Raw genomic sequence first — 20,660 nt, forward strand, 5'->3', positions numbered from 1 at the left:
AATACATTATACTGAACCAATCCTGTGTGAATCCTGTAAAAGTGTAGGGAATATATAGCATAAAGGTATGAAAATAAGTATTTGAGAAATGCGGAAATCGGTACAAGTTAAAACCGCCGGGTTGCAAAAAGCAAAAAAAAAACAACCAAACGCTCGTGCAATGTGACTGACTTTGTTGTGATGACAAACGTCTGTCATAAAAGCGGTCAACCGAAAAGAACGACTAACACTAGTTGAGCGGCTAGTCAATGCAAAAATTCTACGCAGTGGTCGCCTTGTTTGCATTTGTTTCACCCACGCATACGACATTGAACCACATAGATATACATGACTCGAGGCAAAACCTTATCTAGCAAACGAGGTTTGAACTACACGCAAAATGAATTCTACCGCAAGAATCCTCTTACCATTACATCAACGGATTCCTATCTTCACACTTTCGCCAGAATATTCGAAAAACACGTCATAAAAATCTTATTACCACATGAAAACAAATTATTTTATTTCATAAAATATTTCAGGCCAAAACGTCTAAATTATCTTAAATGTCAAAACTATGGTTAAAACTATTTTTGAAAGGCTTAGTGAGAATATTCCGGTATAGGTATAGGCTATTTTTATGTCTACATATAGGCGATCACAAACCAAGCATGTGCCACTGTCGTTGCGCGGTAATATCTGATGTTTCCATGTAAAAATGGCATTGAAGTTATCATTTGATTTGTAAACAAAATTATACTTCATTAAGTCCAACAACTGCAAGCATTTATTACGTCAAGCGAAACATTTTCCATGAGCTTTCGGCATTACAAAAACAACCTTGAATAAGTTGGTAAACTGAGTTCAAAACTAATACCTTCAATACAGGCTTATACGCTCACTACACTAATACATCGAAATTCCTGAAGGTGACCTATAGATACATCTAATCTCGTTTAACGCAAGAAAGTCAATTTAAATTCTGTAGAAGATGAAAGAGGAAAATTTGGTAAAATTACGGACGAGCTTGCATTCAAAGGTTAAGCAAAAAATTGATAAAAAGAATCCCAAAAGATGTAAAGCAGTGATTACATTCTTGTAGGAGTTGAAATTGTCCGGTCTTTCGAAAGCTTATCAGTACGTTCAGGTATGAGCTGCCATAAGCGTCAAATAATTTATAGCTACTGGTATAAGATCAGGCAATGTAATGTGAAAACAAACACTGGGAACAATCAGTTAAGAGCAGGCACGAAGTTGTTTATCGGTTTGAAAAATATACGAATATAATGTGTTAGGAAATACGTCCTTTTCTCTCATAGCACGCTCTCACTTTCTGACAAAAATACTTAGTATGATACTTTGCTAACATTGCGATCAACATAAATTTCAAATTACAGTTGCTCACTTAAGCTAGATTACGACCAGTCTGTTGGCGTCTAGCTACCGAAACATTTTTGCACACACACGTTGGTCGTCACCAAATTCTTTTCTGCACGCGCCGGCAACCAGCATTTGGAGGCTTGGAACTGTATTGATAGCTTTTACAATGTAGCGCGCCGGTTGTTTACTTGCAAAGCGATTAGATTGTTATTTCAAGTTGAGCACGGTACGGAAATTAATTAACCGCTCTTTAGCAACCGCTTGGCACTCTCCTGCCAACAAAGAATTTCCAATTGCATGCTAATTGATAACATCGACATCATTGTGGTAATACGTATAGCCAAAATCATTAATGAAATAACGGCAGACATAGCTGTTAAAATTCAAAATATAACCACACCAGAAGGCAATTCAAGTACTGTACTTTCATAAAAGTGATTTCACTCACGGGAAATACAAGACTGAAACGTGTTTTGCATAACTGAAGATTGATGTTGTACAAAACGAGACAAGCAATTCGCAGCGTACTAGAGCGCGAACATCGACAAAATAATGCGCTACAGTTGGCCTCGACTTGTTTCAAATTTACAGTGTCATTAGTCGGACATCCGTCACGCAACCTCATTTTCTTATCTCACGCTTGACGTTCAATGTACTGTTCCTTACAGTATGTACGGCCTACGCACTGGTAACATTCGTGTGATCTGTAAGCGTAACTTATCAATCTCACGAACCTTCAGGAAACGCCCAGTAAGCAAGCACAATTGGAAAAGCGCTTACTTGATTACGAATACTACAGTGACTAAACTTGATATCTTTTTAGAGGTGGCTCAAAGAAACAATATTTCCATCTGCTCATAAAAATCTAAAACAAATATTGTAAGGTGTACACTTTGCAGTTATCAGCTTATACGTACATATCGTGGCCACGATCAACATCCTCGCTTAACACGTTCCTAACTCGACAAAAACTACATATGTGATAAGCTATACCGAGTTTTCTTGGCATTACACAAAATGAGACATTTCTTAGAAAGACTAAAAAGCGGCTAGCGAAGCGTATCAACTCACAATACAGCACAATAGTGTGATTCACAACCTTCGCCACATGCAAAACGCAGTGTTAATGACAGCCACTTAAATTTCACCGAGGTACACTTAATCTAATCGCCTGTTAAACGGATTGTTTTGACTTCAAAATCATGTCAAGCACTCAAACCAATCAAAACATAGTCTTTCAGAGAGCGGGAAGCCTGCTTTGTACCTGAAACACCAAAACTAAGTCTCGTTATTTCGCAGAAAACATTGTTGTTGATATAGTGTTGTGTTTCGACAGCTTTGCAACCGAGATCAATATTTAGCCGTAGAACACAAACAGAGACGAACAGGACAAAATGTTTAAGTTGCAAAAAGCATTTCTTTCTTGATGTCAAAGCAGACTACAGGTGGTCGTCTTATGTCGGGTAAAACACTTTGCCTGACATATATTTGCAAAGCATTTTAGATATACTAAAAGTATAGCATTGAATAAAACACTTACAGCATTGCATACTGTGATATCACGACAATATACTCGGCGAAGTCATCTGATAAAAAGTGCCAGTCAATAAAGCTGACGAATGAAATTATTGCAGCCTATTCATTTGTTCAAATTTGTACCAGGCAATCGGTTAGCATTGTAACGTTGGTGCATTCTTAATCTTTGCACTCTGTATACAAGATTGAAAAATGCAAAGGTTCCTGAGCAATTTAGTTCCTGCCAATAAACTGTTACGGTCTACATACGTTATTATACCTAAAAACAGATTAACCTGAATTACCGGACAAGGATCTACGTCTTTCAGTTTAAAACAACTTTTGATCGGCGGTATTACTGGCTAGTACTTTGCATGCATCGATGCTCGGAAAACCCTTTGATGCGGTACTGTAAATGAACTATAATCTTGTATTTCTTGGGTGAACGTAGGTTAATCCTAGAAAATTGGTTGCTTAACGCAGAGTGCAGTGAAAGTTGGACACAGCAAAGGCGAAAGTTAAAAGCGTATAAACCCAAAATTGATTAAGTTGTTAAAATTTTGTGTCGTGCTTTCGAGGTTTCCTGTCACTGCGTCGAAACGTCATCTACTAATGTCTTAGTTCATTCTTAACGTTATGCCGACCATTAGGCATAGATATCTGGAAACATCTGACAACATACCATTATATCACGCTTGTTCCTGGTTGTTAGCAATAATAGGAGGCGTTTACGTTTGCAGCCAGGAAAGCAAACTATAAGAATACTTGTTATTTACGGTTTACTGTAAGCATATGCTTTAATAATGAACCGAATTAAGTGAAAATGTAGTTTTAGATGAACAATGAAGTTTGACATAATGATGACAACAAGAAACATAAAGATGGAAATTGAGACAAAGGTAGATAGCTGGAGGCACCTTAGATATCGCAAATTGCTGAAATGTTGCACTGTTATTGAGTGATACTTTAGTTCAAGCCAAACGGCTTTGGAATTGATCCCGCAAGAGGCTTCTAACAAAGCAAGCATTGTTGTTTTGTAGATCATTGGCACAATGCATGATATGCCTGACACGTTGGATGGCTATATCTATTGTCCTCTACAACATAAGGTGTTTGTTGTAAGTAACAACATATGAAATAAAACGATGACATATACATTACCCAACTAACCATAAGAACAGTATGCCTCCGTCTTGACACAATTATCGTGAATTACATTGTCAAACTTAATACAATGAGATATATATAGCATCATGAAGACACAATTTTGAGGTTAAGCTTATCAAGTCGTTCCGGTAGTATCGTTATCGTTTTAACTTCTGAAAAGTGTGAACAGCTTAACATTTGTATTACTTGATCTCGATCAGAATAAGTTGAAAAGCTCTTCGTGAAAAAGGTTTAAAAACGTTCATCTTTCGTTCGATTTACTAAATGATCAGGTTTGGTATATTGCGTTCGTCAAGCCTTGTTGTCCAGCCCTTGTCTGTTACAGAAATCGTTTAATTATTGCCCAGATAATATTGCGATCAGTATATTATCAAGGCGGACGTACAGACGACTTGATACATTGACTTCGACTGGTTTCCTACCTTTTGTTACCAGCGCTCTACGGTACCTGTAAAATTAAGTACCGTTCAGAAGCAACCACAGTATGACCGCACCTGCATTGAAAAGTGTGACGTATACTCTAACACTTGTCGAACACTTATGGGTTGTCAAACACGATTGAAGCTTTTAAAGGACAAACACGGTTAAAAGTCTTGGGTGTAGTCACTACAAGTAGCAGAAATTGGTGACGAGTGACGAAGCGAGTAGTCTCCTTTGCCAAATCTGAACGTATGATCCACTTTTACTGGCTCTACTCGGCAAGAAACTTACACATTATGTCGACCACTTGTTACCTGTTTCCCTTTTATTCTATTTTAATATGCTTTTTGTAATTACAGCAACAAAACGCTTTCATATCTTTTCAGTTGGAATTGTTCCTCAGGCAGAATATGTCTGATTTATTCTGTTCGATTCTCAACCTCCGCAATATAGCAGCAATGCTAAGCATAACATTACACTCCACGTCTCCCAACGTCAAATTTTAACTCTGCAATGGAGTATTCGCAAATCAAAGCAACGCCTATCTTAGAAGTAAACTTTACTTACCGGTCAATCGCCGTCATAGTCTGACGATGCGACGGGAGAAAAAAGCCGTCGGCATTTGAGTCTGAGGTTTAGGCAAACACAACTTTTGACAGAAGTATTGACGAAAGACTTAAGTAATTGATAACTTGCTGGGGCAATAAACAAGGTACTACATTGTCGTTCCAAAGAACAATCCGCGGTTGACATTTAAATGCTATTCACCATGTCAATTATAGATAGAACGTTTAGGTATTTGCATGAATCGCCTCACTAATGAATGTACATCGCATGAACGCCGTATGTTGAAAAACAGTTTATATCACAGTTAAACACTAAATAATAAATGACACTAACGCTGAGTTACTGCGAAAATGCAATGGAAATGTACACTTGCTGTCTTTTTTTCGAAACGTGCAGACACTGTAAATAAGTACAAAAAGGTCAACCGCAATCAGTGAAGAAGTTCAACGCACACAAGTTTCACTTTAGAATATTAGCTCATTGGCGACAACTATCAGTAAAAACGATATGGGCTACACGAGTTTTTTTATTTTTAGCAGCTTTTAAGGACAGTCTATATACTAAGTTTTAAACGTGACATATATAAAACACAATTTGTGAATTTGACGACTGATCAGGATCAATTACGGGAACAGACGTTTAGATTATTTTTTGGGTTTTGAAGCCAAAGAGTTTCTTCAGAAGGAAGATAATAGCAGTACATGTAGTAAAAACTCCGATTAAGTGCAAGGTTAATGATACTAAAAGTTTTTCCAGAGCTTTTTAATTGCTGATGAAAGCATAATTAAGCTTGCGTTCAAAGTCCACCGAGAAATAGCCGATTTGGTCATTTGCAGTAAATCGACAAAAATTCAGTTAATTGCAAAGATTTTGTAGATTACCCTAAAATTTGGAACATGTTGCATTTCAAATTAACACATTTGAAAAATAAACTTAAAAGATATCTCAAATTTTTGTTAGCTCACTGCGTTTTACTACTGTTTATGGAGTTACCAAGTGTTTGTAAAAAAAGGCGTCTATACAGCTTCTTTTATCAAAAATGATAGCTTGAACTATGCAGAAGCAGGTGGCTATAGCTAAGCATGCACTACAGTTAGTACAGTATATATAGAAATAGTCAGCCATGTTATTAACACGTGTTAACATTTTTATAGAACGCAAATAATGTGCTTTATATAACATGTACAGAGATATTTGCATGTTGCTATTACGCGCAATCCATGATGTTCGAAATCGACCGACCAACGGTGTCTTTTGCTTCAACAGCATACTACACTAAGACAAGCACCCCAAAATTCTGTTGCTTTTCAGGACTTCACTCATTTGTGTGTGATTTAACCAGCATTAACAACACACTTATACATGTTTCTTTTTTCAGCTTTACTTGTTTATTTGTGTTGCCCAACCCTACAACCTTAAAATGATGCTTTTCTGATGTTAAAATGCATTTAAGTTTGTTTAACTGCTTACTCTTTTAATGATACTTCATGTTACCACAGGCACATTGTTTCCATAATACCATATTATGGTCACCTTGCACGATCCTTTTACAGAATTACAGCTTATAATTTTGTAGCTATTCGCTTACGATATTAAATTATTAAAGGCGTCGGTCTATGTTTACAGTTACGTACATAGTCATGACTACGTGACTATCACATACAAAATGCCGTTTTGGTAGTTTTTGGGTATGTAACTTTTATTCAATGAATACGTCACATAGAAGTTGGTTGTTGAACAAACTGAAGCTTTGGTGGCACAAATGACTAAATATGTTGGGGAATTTCTCGCGCATTGATTTTCAATGTTTTAAAAAAAGTAGATGCATTTCAGTTTTAGAGTTACTTCAATAACACAATAACAATAAATATATATAACAATAATAAATATATACAATATATAATAAATATATTTCACAGTACATCTAACTATAACTTAACTATATACACCTATAATTTCACAGTGAAGTAAGATTTCACAGTACACCTGAAGAAGCAAGCTTATGCATGCGAAAGCTCGTGTAGAAAAATATACAGTTAACCTTCAGAGTGCCAAACTGTACTGTTTTTTTTATATTTTGCAATAAATGTAAGAACACAATAACAACAAATTCAATAACACAGAATGCTTGATTAGTGGCCCATTATTATCAAACAAACGCGTCAATTTGCGGTGTAAATTAGCTTCGTTTCGCTTTGTCTATTGATTATTATTTTCGGAATACCGTTCCTTTGTTAAAAATTATCTAACTGCAGGCAAGTTATATGTATTTCCGTTTAAAATAGCTGTTTGCAATTGTCCATTTAGTACTGCACCCATTACCGAAGGAGTGCTGGCGTGCTTGGAAACCTTAAAGATTCAAATTTGGAACATAGTTAATGTGTAATTTAATTTCGCATCATAGCGTTTATTTTTCACCATTAGCTGAAACTAACATTTCGCCATAAACCTTCTCAACAGCATTTCAAAACCTATAATAGGGTGGAATTACGCTAGATAAGCTACCAGATGCAAGAATTCGTTAAAATTTTATAAAATAACAAAAGTAAAAACATAAACACGTCATTTATTTATCATTACTCACCAGTTCCATGCTAACTTTATTTACCGCAGTAAGTTCAGAAGTAAAAAATGGTAATCATTCAAAGCAAGTCAGGATGGCCGAGTGGTCTAAGGCGCCAGACTCAAGCATGTGCTTGGTCGCTACTCGCGACTGTTGGGTGTTCTGGTCTCCGAATGGAGGCGTGGGTTCGAATCCCACTTCTGACACTAATTTTTGAAAATGTTAACTGATATCATATCCTATAACAGTTCTGGGTTATTTGATTGGGAACAGAATATAAATATGAATTAATTAATGTCTATAACTTTGTTATTTATCTTTGTACTTTGTTCATTTTATGTTTTTAGATTACAGTAACATGAGCAAATTTATTTGAATTTTTATTGCTTTTTATTTTTCAGGACATTGTGTGCTCTTGGTTAATTCTTCGCTAACTATAATTATGCGTGCCCGTATAACGCTTGATCATCGTAATGATGATAATCTAATAGCGCTTTACAGTGTAATGATAGCACTAAGAATAAATGTTTAACTAAAATGCGGATCTAAAAAACTTCTCAGCGTCGGCTATTAAATAGCAAGCGATAACTGGATCGGCTAGGTTGCGCTGGCAAGTGTGGAGTAAAACATAATATTAAAACCTGAGTAAGCTTTCAGATTTTAATATCAGAAATATATTTCACCCTAAGCGGACATAATCAGTCTTATGCAAATAAAATCTCGATGGGAGTAGTATGTAATACTTAATGCATTCTTTTAAAAAACTGAGTCTGCTCTTCAGGTGAAATTTATTTCTGGTTTTAAAATCTGAAAGCTTACTCAGGTTTTAATACTACATTTTACTCCATACTTATAATGATAGTAGAATAAGTTGATGGATCTACCAAATGGTATATTTTTCTTTAGGTAGCCTATCATATATTTCACATACAATGGCATCTCCAGTATATATGATAATATACAGAAGTAATGGATTGAATTGATTAGAAGCAAACGGCTATAAACTGTATAAACGTCAAAAAATTGGTAAGGTCTAAAACTGCCAAAAGAGGCGTGCATTGGTCAAAAAAAGGAGCGACAAATTTAGTTAGATCTTTATGAAATTCTATTACCAAGATGGTGTATACTAAAAAAAAATTGGACGGGCTTTCTGAAAGTTTGCATATGGATTAAGCATGCTTGGGGCTACTTCATATACTGGAACAATACTAAAATCAAATATCTCAAGCTCCCATTACAGCGGTCTACAGTCAAAAGTAGAACTTTTGGCTGAACATTACTCGTTTCACCAATTCCCTGCCAGTTTCTTGCTACCTTTTTGCATACGACCTTAAACGTTCTAACTCAAAACTGCCAAGATAATTTCCAGGCTAAAAACAGCACCCAACCTGCACGCTGCTCACATTTAAAGAGGTTTTAAAAGACCTATACGTAAGGCTTAAAAATTATTGTTGATTTTAAATTATTTTGGTTTTCTAACCCAAGGTAATAAATCGTGGATAATGACCACAAGAATACGTTCTCGGGGACAAAGTGAGTTAAAAACAACGGCTGGTAGAAAATAACAAAACATGAGAAAGTTTGCAATAAAATACATGGTTAGGTTTGATATGGTATGACATACCTCGTACCTTTTCTACGGCGCAGGCTACATAATACCCATTTACATTTTGCGATGAAACAAACCAGCATTAAAATAAACAAACAAGTATTTTATAAGAGGACTAATTTTCAATAAAAATTTATTAAAATCATAAAAGTTATAATGTCATACGTTAAACTAAAAACTTATAGAAGTCTTCATTTTGTAACCCTTGGTCATAAATCTTTGATGCTGACCACAAGGGGGCGCTCACGGGGACAACGCGTGTTAAAAATACCGAGTCGTACATAATAAACTGCCAGCCTGCCACTACTTTATCGGAAAAAATTGTGCGTTCAAAGTTAATTTTTACAGTTTCTTGTTAACATAACTTCAGTGTTAAAACATTGCAACCTAAACTTAACCTAAATATACCTTCTAATCTAAATCTAACTTTATCATACCCTAAACCAGGGCTTCCCAAACTTTTTTGCTCGCGACCCCTTTCAAACTTCTGAAGTTTTCCGCGACCCTTCACGTTTAAATTGATTAAATTAGCAGTGCGAAACATACATTAGTCATTAGTGACATTTACTGAGATGCAAAGAGTAGACTGAATTCAAGCAACCAGTACTCAAAGTCTACTTACTACTTTACACATATATAGGCTACTGGAAACAAAAAAGCACACACATTTATTCAGTGTGATTGGTGCGACTGCTTTCTGCTACAAAGCCTTGGCTCAATATCTGTTAATGCTGGTCTCAAGGCGGTTTCAATGTTGATTAGGCTGGAACGATATTTTGTTTCGATTGTGTTTTGTACTTCTTGTAAAATTGTTATACGATCTGCGACCCCTGAAGTTCGTTACGCGACCCCTTGCGGGGTCGCGACCCCCAGTTTGGGAAGCCCTGCCCTAAACCACTGAAATCGTCTCTTTGCATACCCATTCTCCTAACCTAAAGGCCTATCTTCGACAACAGACGGCGTGACTTACTTACGTTGAAATAGTCATTCTCTTTTAGAAAATAACAGAACATTTGGAGGTTTGCTATAAAATACACAGTTATGGTTATTTTGGTATGATACACGTCCTACCTTTTATACGACGCAGGCTACATTATACACAGATACATTTTGCGATGAAACAAACCAGCATTAAAATAAACAAACAAGTATTTTATAAGAGGACTAATTTTCAATAACAATCTTTAACTTCATAAAAGTTTTTGTGTTCGTTATCATGCTTTTTGCTGTTGCTTACATTATTATCACACAATTACCTGTTATACACGAAATTGTTTGTGCTTGCTGTACTGCACCCTTCTTACTGATGCAGGAATATGAAAAAGGCATTTTTTCCTTTTACCTTGTTAAACCAGTCTCATGCATGTTGCACTTAAACGAAACCAATCCAAACAACCGCTTCTAAAGCGAGCCATGCTTTTGAAATAAATAGAATTCTTAGGTTGGATCGAATCGATCTGTAGCAGTTGGAAGACCGACAGCAGGTACCACAAATTCCGATGTTCATATGTATAGCTATCCACACCCGCTATCGGACGATAACTTTGACGTTCTGGGAAGGGAAATTCACATAAGTGAAGTACAGTAAACGAGTTGCTGAAACGTGCCACAAAAAGGAATGCGCATTACCAGTAGTATACTGTGCTGTGCCTGTAACCGCTCAGGTGATGATGGTCCTGAGCTCTAGACATAACACTGCTATATCAAAAAATTTAGTTTTTAACATTTATTTCATGTGATCAGTCAGAAACACCAAAACAATACTGCTGTGCGAATCATTGGAGTATTTAGCGAGTAATAGCGCATATACAAATGAATAAAAGAAATGAATGATACAATGAAAAAGGCTCATACAGGCAACATAAGAAAAAATCCTTAGCATACAGTATCAAATGTGTAACAAGAAACAGATTTTGTGTATGAACAAGGCCAGAAATTACAAAAATATAATTTTCTAAAGTGTTAAAAGGCCACTGACTAAAAATAATGCAAAAATCTTTTAAAATCTGGTTACAGGTATATAAGGCTAACTGTTTTCAACCTTGATTTTGTTTGAAGCTTACTTGCGGTATACATCTATAGTCTATACACAGACGTTTAGAAAAAATATCCTGTCTTGTCCAGACAAGTTTATTCGAAATTTAACAAATCAATTATCCAAACGGATATACTTTATGAAAATTTTGCACAACGTTGTTCCAGTTTACATACAGTATATGCTGTGAATTACCATCGGAAGTGCCATTTCAAATGAGAAACAACACAAAAACGGGCATTGACAACACTTCAGCAATAAAAATGTGCGGCTGATTGCGCCTATTTTGCTTTCATCATCCCAATTGTAGTGAGACAAACAACGAAAATCTCCGTCAACTTATACGAGTACAGTATACAACATTAAACTGACAAAGTTACATAACGTCGAAGAACCAGCAGAACAAGCTTACACTTGTTCTTCGCTCGGTATTGTATCCAAAATAGCTTCTTCTGTGTCGTCATAGAATTTGACGTGATATTTTATTACGTTTTGACGTTTCAACATTTTCTCATGTTTTTCCTAGACATTAAACACCGAATGTTAATCATAGTGATACCGGTTTTGCAAGTAATTTAGACTGGACATAGCAATATAAAGGTTTAACTCTTACCATAAGCCCGCATATCTTCAATGAAATATTGACATGATGTAAGGCTTCAGCTCCGTGATATATTGCTTCCGCAGCGCTGTAGTCAAGATTGGTCACATTTTCACAATCGAGAATTACAATTTTGCAATCACCTAAAAATTGATAGGTACAAAAATCAGCATTTGTATAACGATAAAGCCTATAGTCACTTAACCCTCACTTATTCCTTCATACTTGACCTCTTTAATTGCTTTATAATTCCAAAAACGGTCATTATGTTTAGTCTTGAATTTTTATTTGTTGCATTGTATTGTAGTTAATGCGTTTTATTAGTATCAATAGGTTATTTTAGCTTAACGTTTATACCTTTATCTGCTTCGTCTTGCAATTTGTCTTCTATATATTCTGCCCCAGGGTAGTCAAGACCTCGACCAATCTTTATTGTGGTAATGTCTCCTGTCTTTTCTGTCTTTGCTTTAGGCCTAAAAAAGAAAATTTGATTTTAAATGAACTTTAAACCGTATTCAGCGTGCCAATAAAACACCGGTGTTTTGACAGGTTTGTTTTAGTAAACTTGTAAAACGATTTTCATTTTAAACCATACATACCTGACATGGGCGGCCAGTAGAACAAGCAGAGATACCCCTATGCCAATCATGATACCGTATGCAATATGCCAGAAGCAACAGAAAAACGTAACGGCCAGTGGAAACACATCCAGCTCTAAAAAACAAGCGATCTTATCATTTTTGCAGCTATACGTAAGCAGGCAGGTAAATACAGTCGCCGCATAACCAGAGGAATATGTATATATGAAAGGGAAAATGAACGGTTTTGTTGAATTCTGCCAGACTAAAAGCAAACCTCACGGCAAATTAATACATGACTGCATGGCGTTGACACAAGGCAAGTAGCAAAAGCTATAAACCAAAGAACACAAAATTTGCCACTCAACTGTTAACATGCCAGATATGTCTCATTGCGGCGAAGTCGAAAAGATTCATAACGGCCATTATTATAACCGCGCCGAGTGCAGCCGATGGTATATATTGAAAAGCATCCGACAAAAATTGAAGAGCAAGAAGAACCACTGTTCCTGTAAACACTCCCCCCATAGGAGTCATGACATTGCTTTGAGCGTTTACCGCCGACCTAAAAGAATATTAAAGATTTCAGAGAAAAGAAAAGATCAAGATTTTATCCTGATGGAAACTAAAACCCTATAGTTTGCAAAGCTATAAACCAACCTTCCAAAACTGCCAGTGATTGGGTAAGACGAAACAAAGGATGACAAAAAGTTTGAAACTCCTACAGTCAACAATTCTTGAGAGGGGTCGACCTTGTACCTATTTTTCCTTCCTGAATAAAATATAAATTTCGGCTTGCATAATTGGAATTTGGGAGATTTGGTTTGCTTCTAAACAATGAAGTTTAGAAGAAAATTTTGGCCTACCAAAAGCTTTTGCGATGGCGACTGATTCTAAAAACGCCATCAAAGGTACCACAGCCAGACCGCTTCCCAGCGCTTCGAGTAGTTCAGGGAATTCGATGGTTCGGTTGCCATTGTGATAAGTAAAGTCGGGAAGCCGGAATGGAGGAAGTCCTCCAGTTATGTTGCGAGTGAGAGTCAATGGTCTCTCTTCCACCGGGATTTCAATATCGGTGATTGCATAAGCAATTGAAGCGGTGACGACTACGATGATTACGTTTCTACCTGTAAATGGACATGAACACAAGTTATGAACAGTATAAAGTATATCTACATAGGAAGAAGTAAGTATACTTTTACTTGATATATAAGGTATGTTTATTATTTTGAAGTTGACCACAATTTAAGATACGTTAATTTATGATAAAAGTAATGCAAAAACCGCTAAGCTATTGTTCAAATGTAATCTAGTATTACTGGATTTAAAGAGCGTATAATCCTACTTACCAGTTCCCGCAAACCAGAGAATCTTGCGCAAAATTTTGATGTACATTTTGTCGCCTTCTTTCGATTTCGTCCACCTTTCTTTTGCGAATTTCAGCAGAAACAGAACAATCATGCAGCAAAGGCCGAGAGTGATATCAAATACCCTGTAATTTAAGAAATATTTTGATATTTGTTTTTGGCCTTTTTTTGCTGATAATATTTATACTGCTCATTTTACGAAAATTGAAAAACTGACTTGAATTCGACAAGATTTAAATGACCTTATTGTGTTATGTGTTGAAGCAGTTCATCATAGTTTTCAATATTTCACTCTAGCTGAAACCAGTTTTATTTTGAAAAGTCTTACTTTGTTTGTTTGATATCCCTAAAAATTGTTATGATCGTGGGAAAAAATCCTTTAGGTGCTTTGAGGCCAAACAGCTTCTGCAAAAGTAAATAATAAATATAATGATAAAAATCAGCAATCGCTGTTTTATGGTTTATCACTGTTCTAACATAAATACAATAACAAACGTGACAGATGGTGTTTGCTAAACTGGTTCTCATACATATAATGATTATAGTGTAATTTTATATTATATTAGTAATGTTGCCTGCAGGCTAGCATTATACACTAGTGACTAGTAGACTGCAAAAGTTTGACGTTTAAAATTATGGGATCGCGTTATTATATTAAAATTTACGCTAGAATGATCCCAGCGACGGAGCAAGCCTTATGGCTCATGCAAATAACCAAATTATTAAGATTCATTAAAAATTACCGATACCATTTTTCAAAATTTGATTTAGCGATGCTACATTTATATGCAGTGGGATCATTCCGGCACCCGGTGACCATTTAATTCGCCACTTGAAACAAAAACAAACCTTCAACTGAGTAGTTGCGATCACAATGGCGGCTGCAGATGTAAAACCTGTTATGACCGGATGAGAGATATAGCGTACCAGAAAGCCAAGTTTAAACAGGCTCATCAGTAGTTGGACAATCCCACAGGCAAAAGTAAGTAATACGGCAAGTGTCACATTTGTCTGCGGAAACAAAAATTGCCAACGTTAATATAAGCCAACTAAGGCATTAAAAGACGCGATTTTGCGGATATAAAATCGCTGCAATACCAGTTAAAGACAAAGGCAATACAAGTTGTAAAACGTTATAGGACACGCCATGATTTGTTGCATTTTTCTTTCGGCATTTTTACTACTGTAGAACCACACAAATTATATTGTAACTGATCACAAAATCAACTGGGTGGTGAATAGTTCATCAAGGCCCCATGCAACTCGACTGTCCGACAGATGTTTTATTTTAAAGAACGCAACTTGAATGTGTAAACAAGTATCAAACAGCGTTTATAAAAAAAATTTGAGACATTTAACCACATTGAAACTACTTGAAAAGACAGTTCACAGGCTAAGTGTGCAGAGTGCTGCAGGGGAAGCGCGTTGCTGTCGTTCGTCTTTCAAAAGCTTCCTGTTTTCCACAAAACAGCTTTCCGTCATCAAATTAAAGGTTATAAGCATACCAAAACAATGAGTGTAGGCTTAATAACATTGTTAAAACCACGTTTTTGGACTTAATTGAAGCACCGGATTTTTCGCCGATAGGCTAAGTCTTGAGTGATTGCACGCGGCCTTACTATGCATGGAGAAAAGAAACATTTTGTGGGTAATTTTATTTACGCCATGTTTTCAAACTTGCCACACTGACGTTGAATTGATGTGAAACATGATGTTTAAAAATTTTTGGAAATCTCTTTTGCGATCAGATTGGACTGAAAGTTGTTTACAGACCGATGGCGTTAAAAGAGTTTTTTCTTCCCACACGAACCAAACCTCACCGTGTTTTCAGCTCCTTCCTCGTGAACCTTCCAAGGATCTGCAGCGTATGTGTGAACAAGGATAGACATGATGGCCGTTGGTCCCATTGTAATATCTTTTGATGTTCCCATCAAGCAGTAGATGAAGCTTCCCAAAAATGCGCTGTACAATCCGTACTGAAAACAACAATTCGAAAAATAGTAGAAAGTTCATTTTAATAGCATGAAACATGTGCTTTCTTAAATCAACATACTGTAGAAATGAAATCACGTATATTCAACAAATTTTCCAGCTATAAATTATTCTCATTCATGTATATAAGTTGCACACGACACTACTCTACAGTAAGTTATAGTTTCTTTAACATACTGCGTAAAGACGCCTCATTTGACGCAAAGGATGTGTCTGGTTTACTTCGTTTGTTGACGTTACTATATATAGTTATCAACTTTTAACCTCAAGTTTTTTTCCACGGAGTGTTTTCAATCAAACAATTTTGGTTCAAAGAAGGTTTGCCCAATTTCTTGTTATTATCGTTATTCTCATCGATTATTGTAATGGCCAAGCCACCCTTTCCGTATAGGGACCCGTTTTTATATCAATAACAAAATATTGTCATCACCGGAAGAAGTTTAAAGTGGCCTGAATAATTTCATCAGATCAATTGCTTCTCGTATTTTTTTCATATTAAACTAAGTATGCTGTTGATCTTATTCCATTCTGTGATGATTATAATTAAATATTTTTGATTTTGTTCCTGTGTTGATCTTATTTATTTGATGAAATTAATACGAACGTTGTTTTCAATCCATTAACAATACGTTTATTAGCATATTTGTGTCTTCTGGTAAGTTCGATATAAAACCTATTTACGTTATTAGAAACGTGTAGTTATAATAAGGTTAATTCCTGGTTGACATACATTCAATTGATGTAGGGTTGCGCTATCGGTAGCCTGTTCTAACCGACACAAACAAACTGTGTTGCCAACAAGACCTCACATCAAATGAAGTTAAGCTTTCCTGAGATTTGGTTGGTAATCCCTTCCGCAAAAAAGGCGAGTCAAAGTGAAGCTGATATGTCTGTGAATGGGTAATTTCCAGAGCAAAAGAGATTTAAAAGCACTAAATTTATGGTTTAATTGTTAAACTGAGTGTTGTTTTTGACGAAAAGTGTATTATGTGGCAAGGTAATCTGTTTTTACTTTAAACAGAGGTTAAAATGAGTCAGAAAAGGAAAAGGTGGCAAATAAGCCGGGCACGAGCCCAAAGTCGGAACAAACAACTTGGAAAATTACCTTTAGCAGACAAATTTTTATGCGCAAACAAGTTGGGTTTTAAATTGAGAAAAACAACAAAAGCCAACGTATTCTTAATGCCTAGTATAGCCGATACCGCGATAATAACACGTAAAATGTAATAGCGCCCTTGCCTTATGTGATAGGAGCAGATTTTCAATGTTGATTAGCTGGTTGATAATGAAGAAATACAAAACAACACAGAAAAGTGGAAAAAAGAGATAACCTAATTTACTCATTTCCCTTAAAGACAAAATTATTTCAAAATCGTTTTATTATATTAATTTCTACTGAACAGGTTATTGTCAAAATGGAAAAAGATTTCGTGTCTGTGCATGTATATTTAGCGATCTCACTATTTCTTGACCGTGGTCTTTAACAATAGAGTTTCAAAAATCGTATTATGCGTTACATTTGCGGACTTTAAATAGACAATAAATAACAATATCGTTTATTTAAACACAAAGCATCTATCGAACCCCCACTGATGTTTTTCGATGTTTTGGGTGTTTTTACGCAATCTTGCAACCTTTTCTGGTACAACTAAAAGTAGACTAAAATTACGTCGGTTTTCTTGTATGCAGGTTCGTGGTACGAACACGAGTTCATAGTCAGTTTAACATGAGTAAATGCATTTTGACTCGCATGATATGTTCTTGTACCCAAAATAATTTTGTTTCGGTTCGGCCGTCATGCAACTAAATGGTAGAGTTAGATAACAACAACTGTAAGAAAAGACTACGTTTGTTTTGGTCGAAGTCATAAAAAAACAGGTTACTGTTTTCCTAGTTACTTGCTTAGTTGCTTGTTTGTCTTTACCAGTACAAATGACTTCATCTATACCAATACGTTGGTGAATGATAATTATCTACATAAAGACACTTAATAAGGAGCCTGTACAACCAATTTCACCAGCGAATAAGTTGCAAAATAATAAACCACTTTATAACAGGTGGGGTAACCAATTTACGTTTTGAATTTTGTTTAGAAAAGTTTTGCATTGGCGTTAAATGTTGCTATGAAAAACCTAAAACATACTTTTGCTATAATTTATATACGTATAAATTTATAACATAACGCATTTTATCTTCCGTAACTGATCTATGTATATAAGACTCAAATTTATGCATATTCACACATGTTTTTCGTTTGTCAAAATTTAAAGCATTATTCAGTTTTTGTTCCCTTACATATCAACTCTCAGAATAAGCTCACATTAAAAAACTGGTTTCGCATCAGATTTTTTGATAAAGAGAATTCGTAACTCTCAGGTCAAAACCTACAATAAGTAACACCAACCTGCAGTTCCAGTCCAGCGAGTGCTGCGTAAGCCATGCCTTGGGGAATAACCGTGAGTCCGACCGTGAGCCCCGCGATTAGATCGCATTTCAACGTCTTGAGTCGGTAATTGGGCAGCCAGGTGATTATAGGAAGTTTTTGTTTCACAGTGTCCACCGAACACGTGCTTGACCAGTACCTTGTGCATCCGGAACCGATTTTCTTTGAGGCTACTTCTGCACCATGTCGCAGTTGGTAAACGACTGGCATCTTCCGCTGTTCTGACTTCTCGTTTTCACGCTCATTGTTCTCGTCGTTGTTTGCAGGCGGGATCGTCTCTTCCGACGGCATTATAGGGCTTGTAATTAGCGTTATAACTTCGTTATCCGACAACTGCGGATGGTTTTTCTCGCTGCTACTGGCACTGCTGACCAATTTATACTCCGGTGCGTTATTTACACCACTCTGCTCGATTTCTTCAACGATTTTGTCGTCCATTGCCTCAGGTCGAGTTTTACGTCACTTGTTTGTCTTTTTTTCTTTGCGTAATGTCAAGGTTTCGCCGCAATCTTTCAGCAAATTAACTTACACCAAGTAGAGTGTATACGCAAGCTACGCTGTGAAAGTAATGACGTATATTCACAACGCGCTTGCTTAACCAATAACTAAAAATCAGTAATATTCAACAAGTACAAACAAAATTAAAAGGCCTTTCGAAATAGATTAATTGCATCTTTGATCAAACTTTTTCCACCGTCATAAAGCTGGTCTATCATGCAATTGCCAGACTAATTGAAATATGAGTAGGCTTAGAGTTACGTAACTATTCAAAAGAAATTAAAATCAAAGAGTCGAGTCAAAAAATTCGAAGATCTTTCGGTCTTAAACATTAAACCTATACGTGCCCCAAAAACACGTCGTGACCAATCCCATCTATATTATAGGGCAGAGTGAACCAATGACGTTTCAATTTCCAAAGTTGAAGACGGTACAAACCATTGCATTGATTGTGGACTGCGATATCTGTCATGATTCAAGGCAATAAATGCCAGAACAGTCAAAGAATGCTTGTAAATTCAGCCCACTAATGCAACTGGTAAGTGCAATGCTTGTTCTTTGGTTTAACTAACGTGTTGACTTCGTAAGTATTTCCAAGAAACAAGCCAATAAATAGCAGGCACAATTGGCGCTTAACAAAGAAATAAGTGTGTGAACGTTAGGACAACTGCATAATTACACGACAACTATCGCAATTACACAACTAAAGAAGCATTATCGTTTTTGATTTATTTTGAAAGTCTTCGAAAATAAACTTCGCAATAAAAAATTAGTTTTGGCGCCCAGCAGTGGCAATGAGTTATCACCACTGGAAGATGTAATCTTCGTTTTAGCAATTTTATAAAAACTGTCTTTTTATGAACAATACGAATAGGTGAACCTGACCTGTGCATAAAGTTTCTGTTCTAGTCTACTAGTCACGAAACGTTAAATTCTCCTAGATGTTAGAATTTCATTTTGTTTATTATCGTCTAACGAGGCTACTCTGCATTATTAAAGGGTGAAAAATTCTTCCAGTTTTTCTGTCATTACTAACCTTTATAATCTAATATGCTAAAAATGGATAAAGAATAGCACGTGAATACGGGCTTTCTTCCGCATCCGTTATGTAATAATTGCATTGCATGACGCGGTGGAAGGGAGCTGAATACTATAACTTTGTTTACATATTTTCAAAATAACCTCGAGTCGAAAAATCCAAACATAAACGATACATCAGGGCGTCTTTCGTTATACCTAATGGCAACAGACAACAAACAAGTTATTGGTACATTTGAAATGTTTTGGCAGGTCTGTGTAAATTCATTTGCGCAGTTGTGACAATTACCTTTTCCTCACCATGTAATGCTTTCATGTCCATTACGCTTTGCGCTTATGTGAATTGGTCTTATTGCACCTATAGTTAAGTACTGAGCATCAATACAGTTTATATGGTACTTCTGTGCTGTGTTTGCAATACTCATACTAAATTTGAAACACTATTGAAATTTAATTTTTTTTGTTTGTTTTCTGAGCGGTATATAGCCTACACTGCAGATATACTATCGTCTGTGTTTTAGCATATTGCTTTATTCATTAGAAGAGGTTGCCATTAAAAATCCTAGCCTAAATATTTCTTTCACTGACAAATTTTCATGTTATTTGCAGACTGAGGCACGCCTTTGTTTTATCAATCTATAGTCATTACGACTAGTTAGACCTCTTCTTTTAATGCACAAGGCACTATGGTTACGCTAGGTTTACTATGAAGTTCTTAAAAAACGTTTAGTCAACCCATCAGAGCGTGATATTAGTAAACACCCTTCCTGGCAAAACGGAACATTTCATTAATTTCTTAATTAGCTATCACCCAAAGTTAGGCGCTAAAAACGGTGGCTACATCACCATATTACGATGCAGTATATAGTGGTATTTTTGGGTCAAAATCAAAAGGTTTTAATTGTTGA

General features: G+C 36.0%; 1 protein-coding gene and 1 non-coding gene across 2 annotated transcripts; one reads left to right on the forward strand and one right to left on the reverse strand.

Moving 5' to 3' along the window:
• Positions 1-7,679: 7,679 nt before the first annotated feature.
• Trnal-caa (transfer RNA leucine (anticodon CAA)) lies at positions 7,680-7,797 on the forward strand. The gene is made up of 2 exons: positions 7,680-7,717; positions 7,752-7,797. It is a non-coding gene; the product is annotated as a tRNA-Leu (tRNA).
• A 3,114-nt stretch (positions 7,798-10,911) lies between these two features.
• On the reverse strand, positions 10,912-18,751 carry LOC143469114 (sodium-independent sulfate anion transporter-like). Its single transcript, XM_076966680.1, has 12 exons — positions 18,178-18,751; positions 15,602-15,757; positions 14,631-14,792; positions 14,110-14,186; positions 13,764-13,906; positions 13,281-13,541; positions 13,075-13,186; positions 12,783-12,979; positions 12,436-12,550; positions 12,194-12,309; positions 11,849-11,979; positions 10,912-11,757 (listed from the first exon to the last, which is right to left on the reverse strand). Exons 1-12 carry the CDS (start codon positions 18,652-18,654, stop codon positions 11,644-11,646), a joined length of 2,061 nt encoding a protein of 686 aa, XP_076822795.1. The 5' UTR covers positions 18,655-18,751; the 3' UTR covers positions 10,912-11,643.
• Between the last annotated feature and the right edge of the window lie 1,909 nt (positions 18,752-20,660).

The sequence above is a fragment of the Clavelina lepadiformis genome, chromosome 8, assembly GCF_947623445.1.
Source record: "Clavelina lepadiformis chromosome 8, kaClaLepa1.1, whole genome shotgun sequence".
In the NCBI taxonomy this organism is placed as follows: Eukaryota; Metazoa; Chordata; class Ascidiacea; order Aplousobranchia; family Clavelinidae; genus Clavelina; species Clavelina lepadiformis.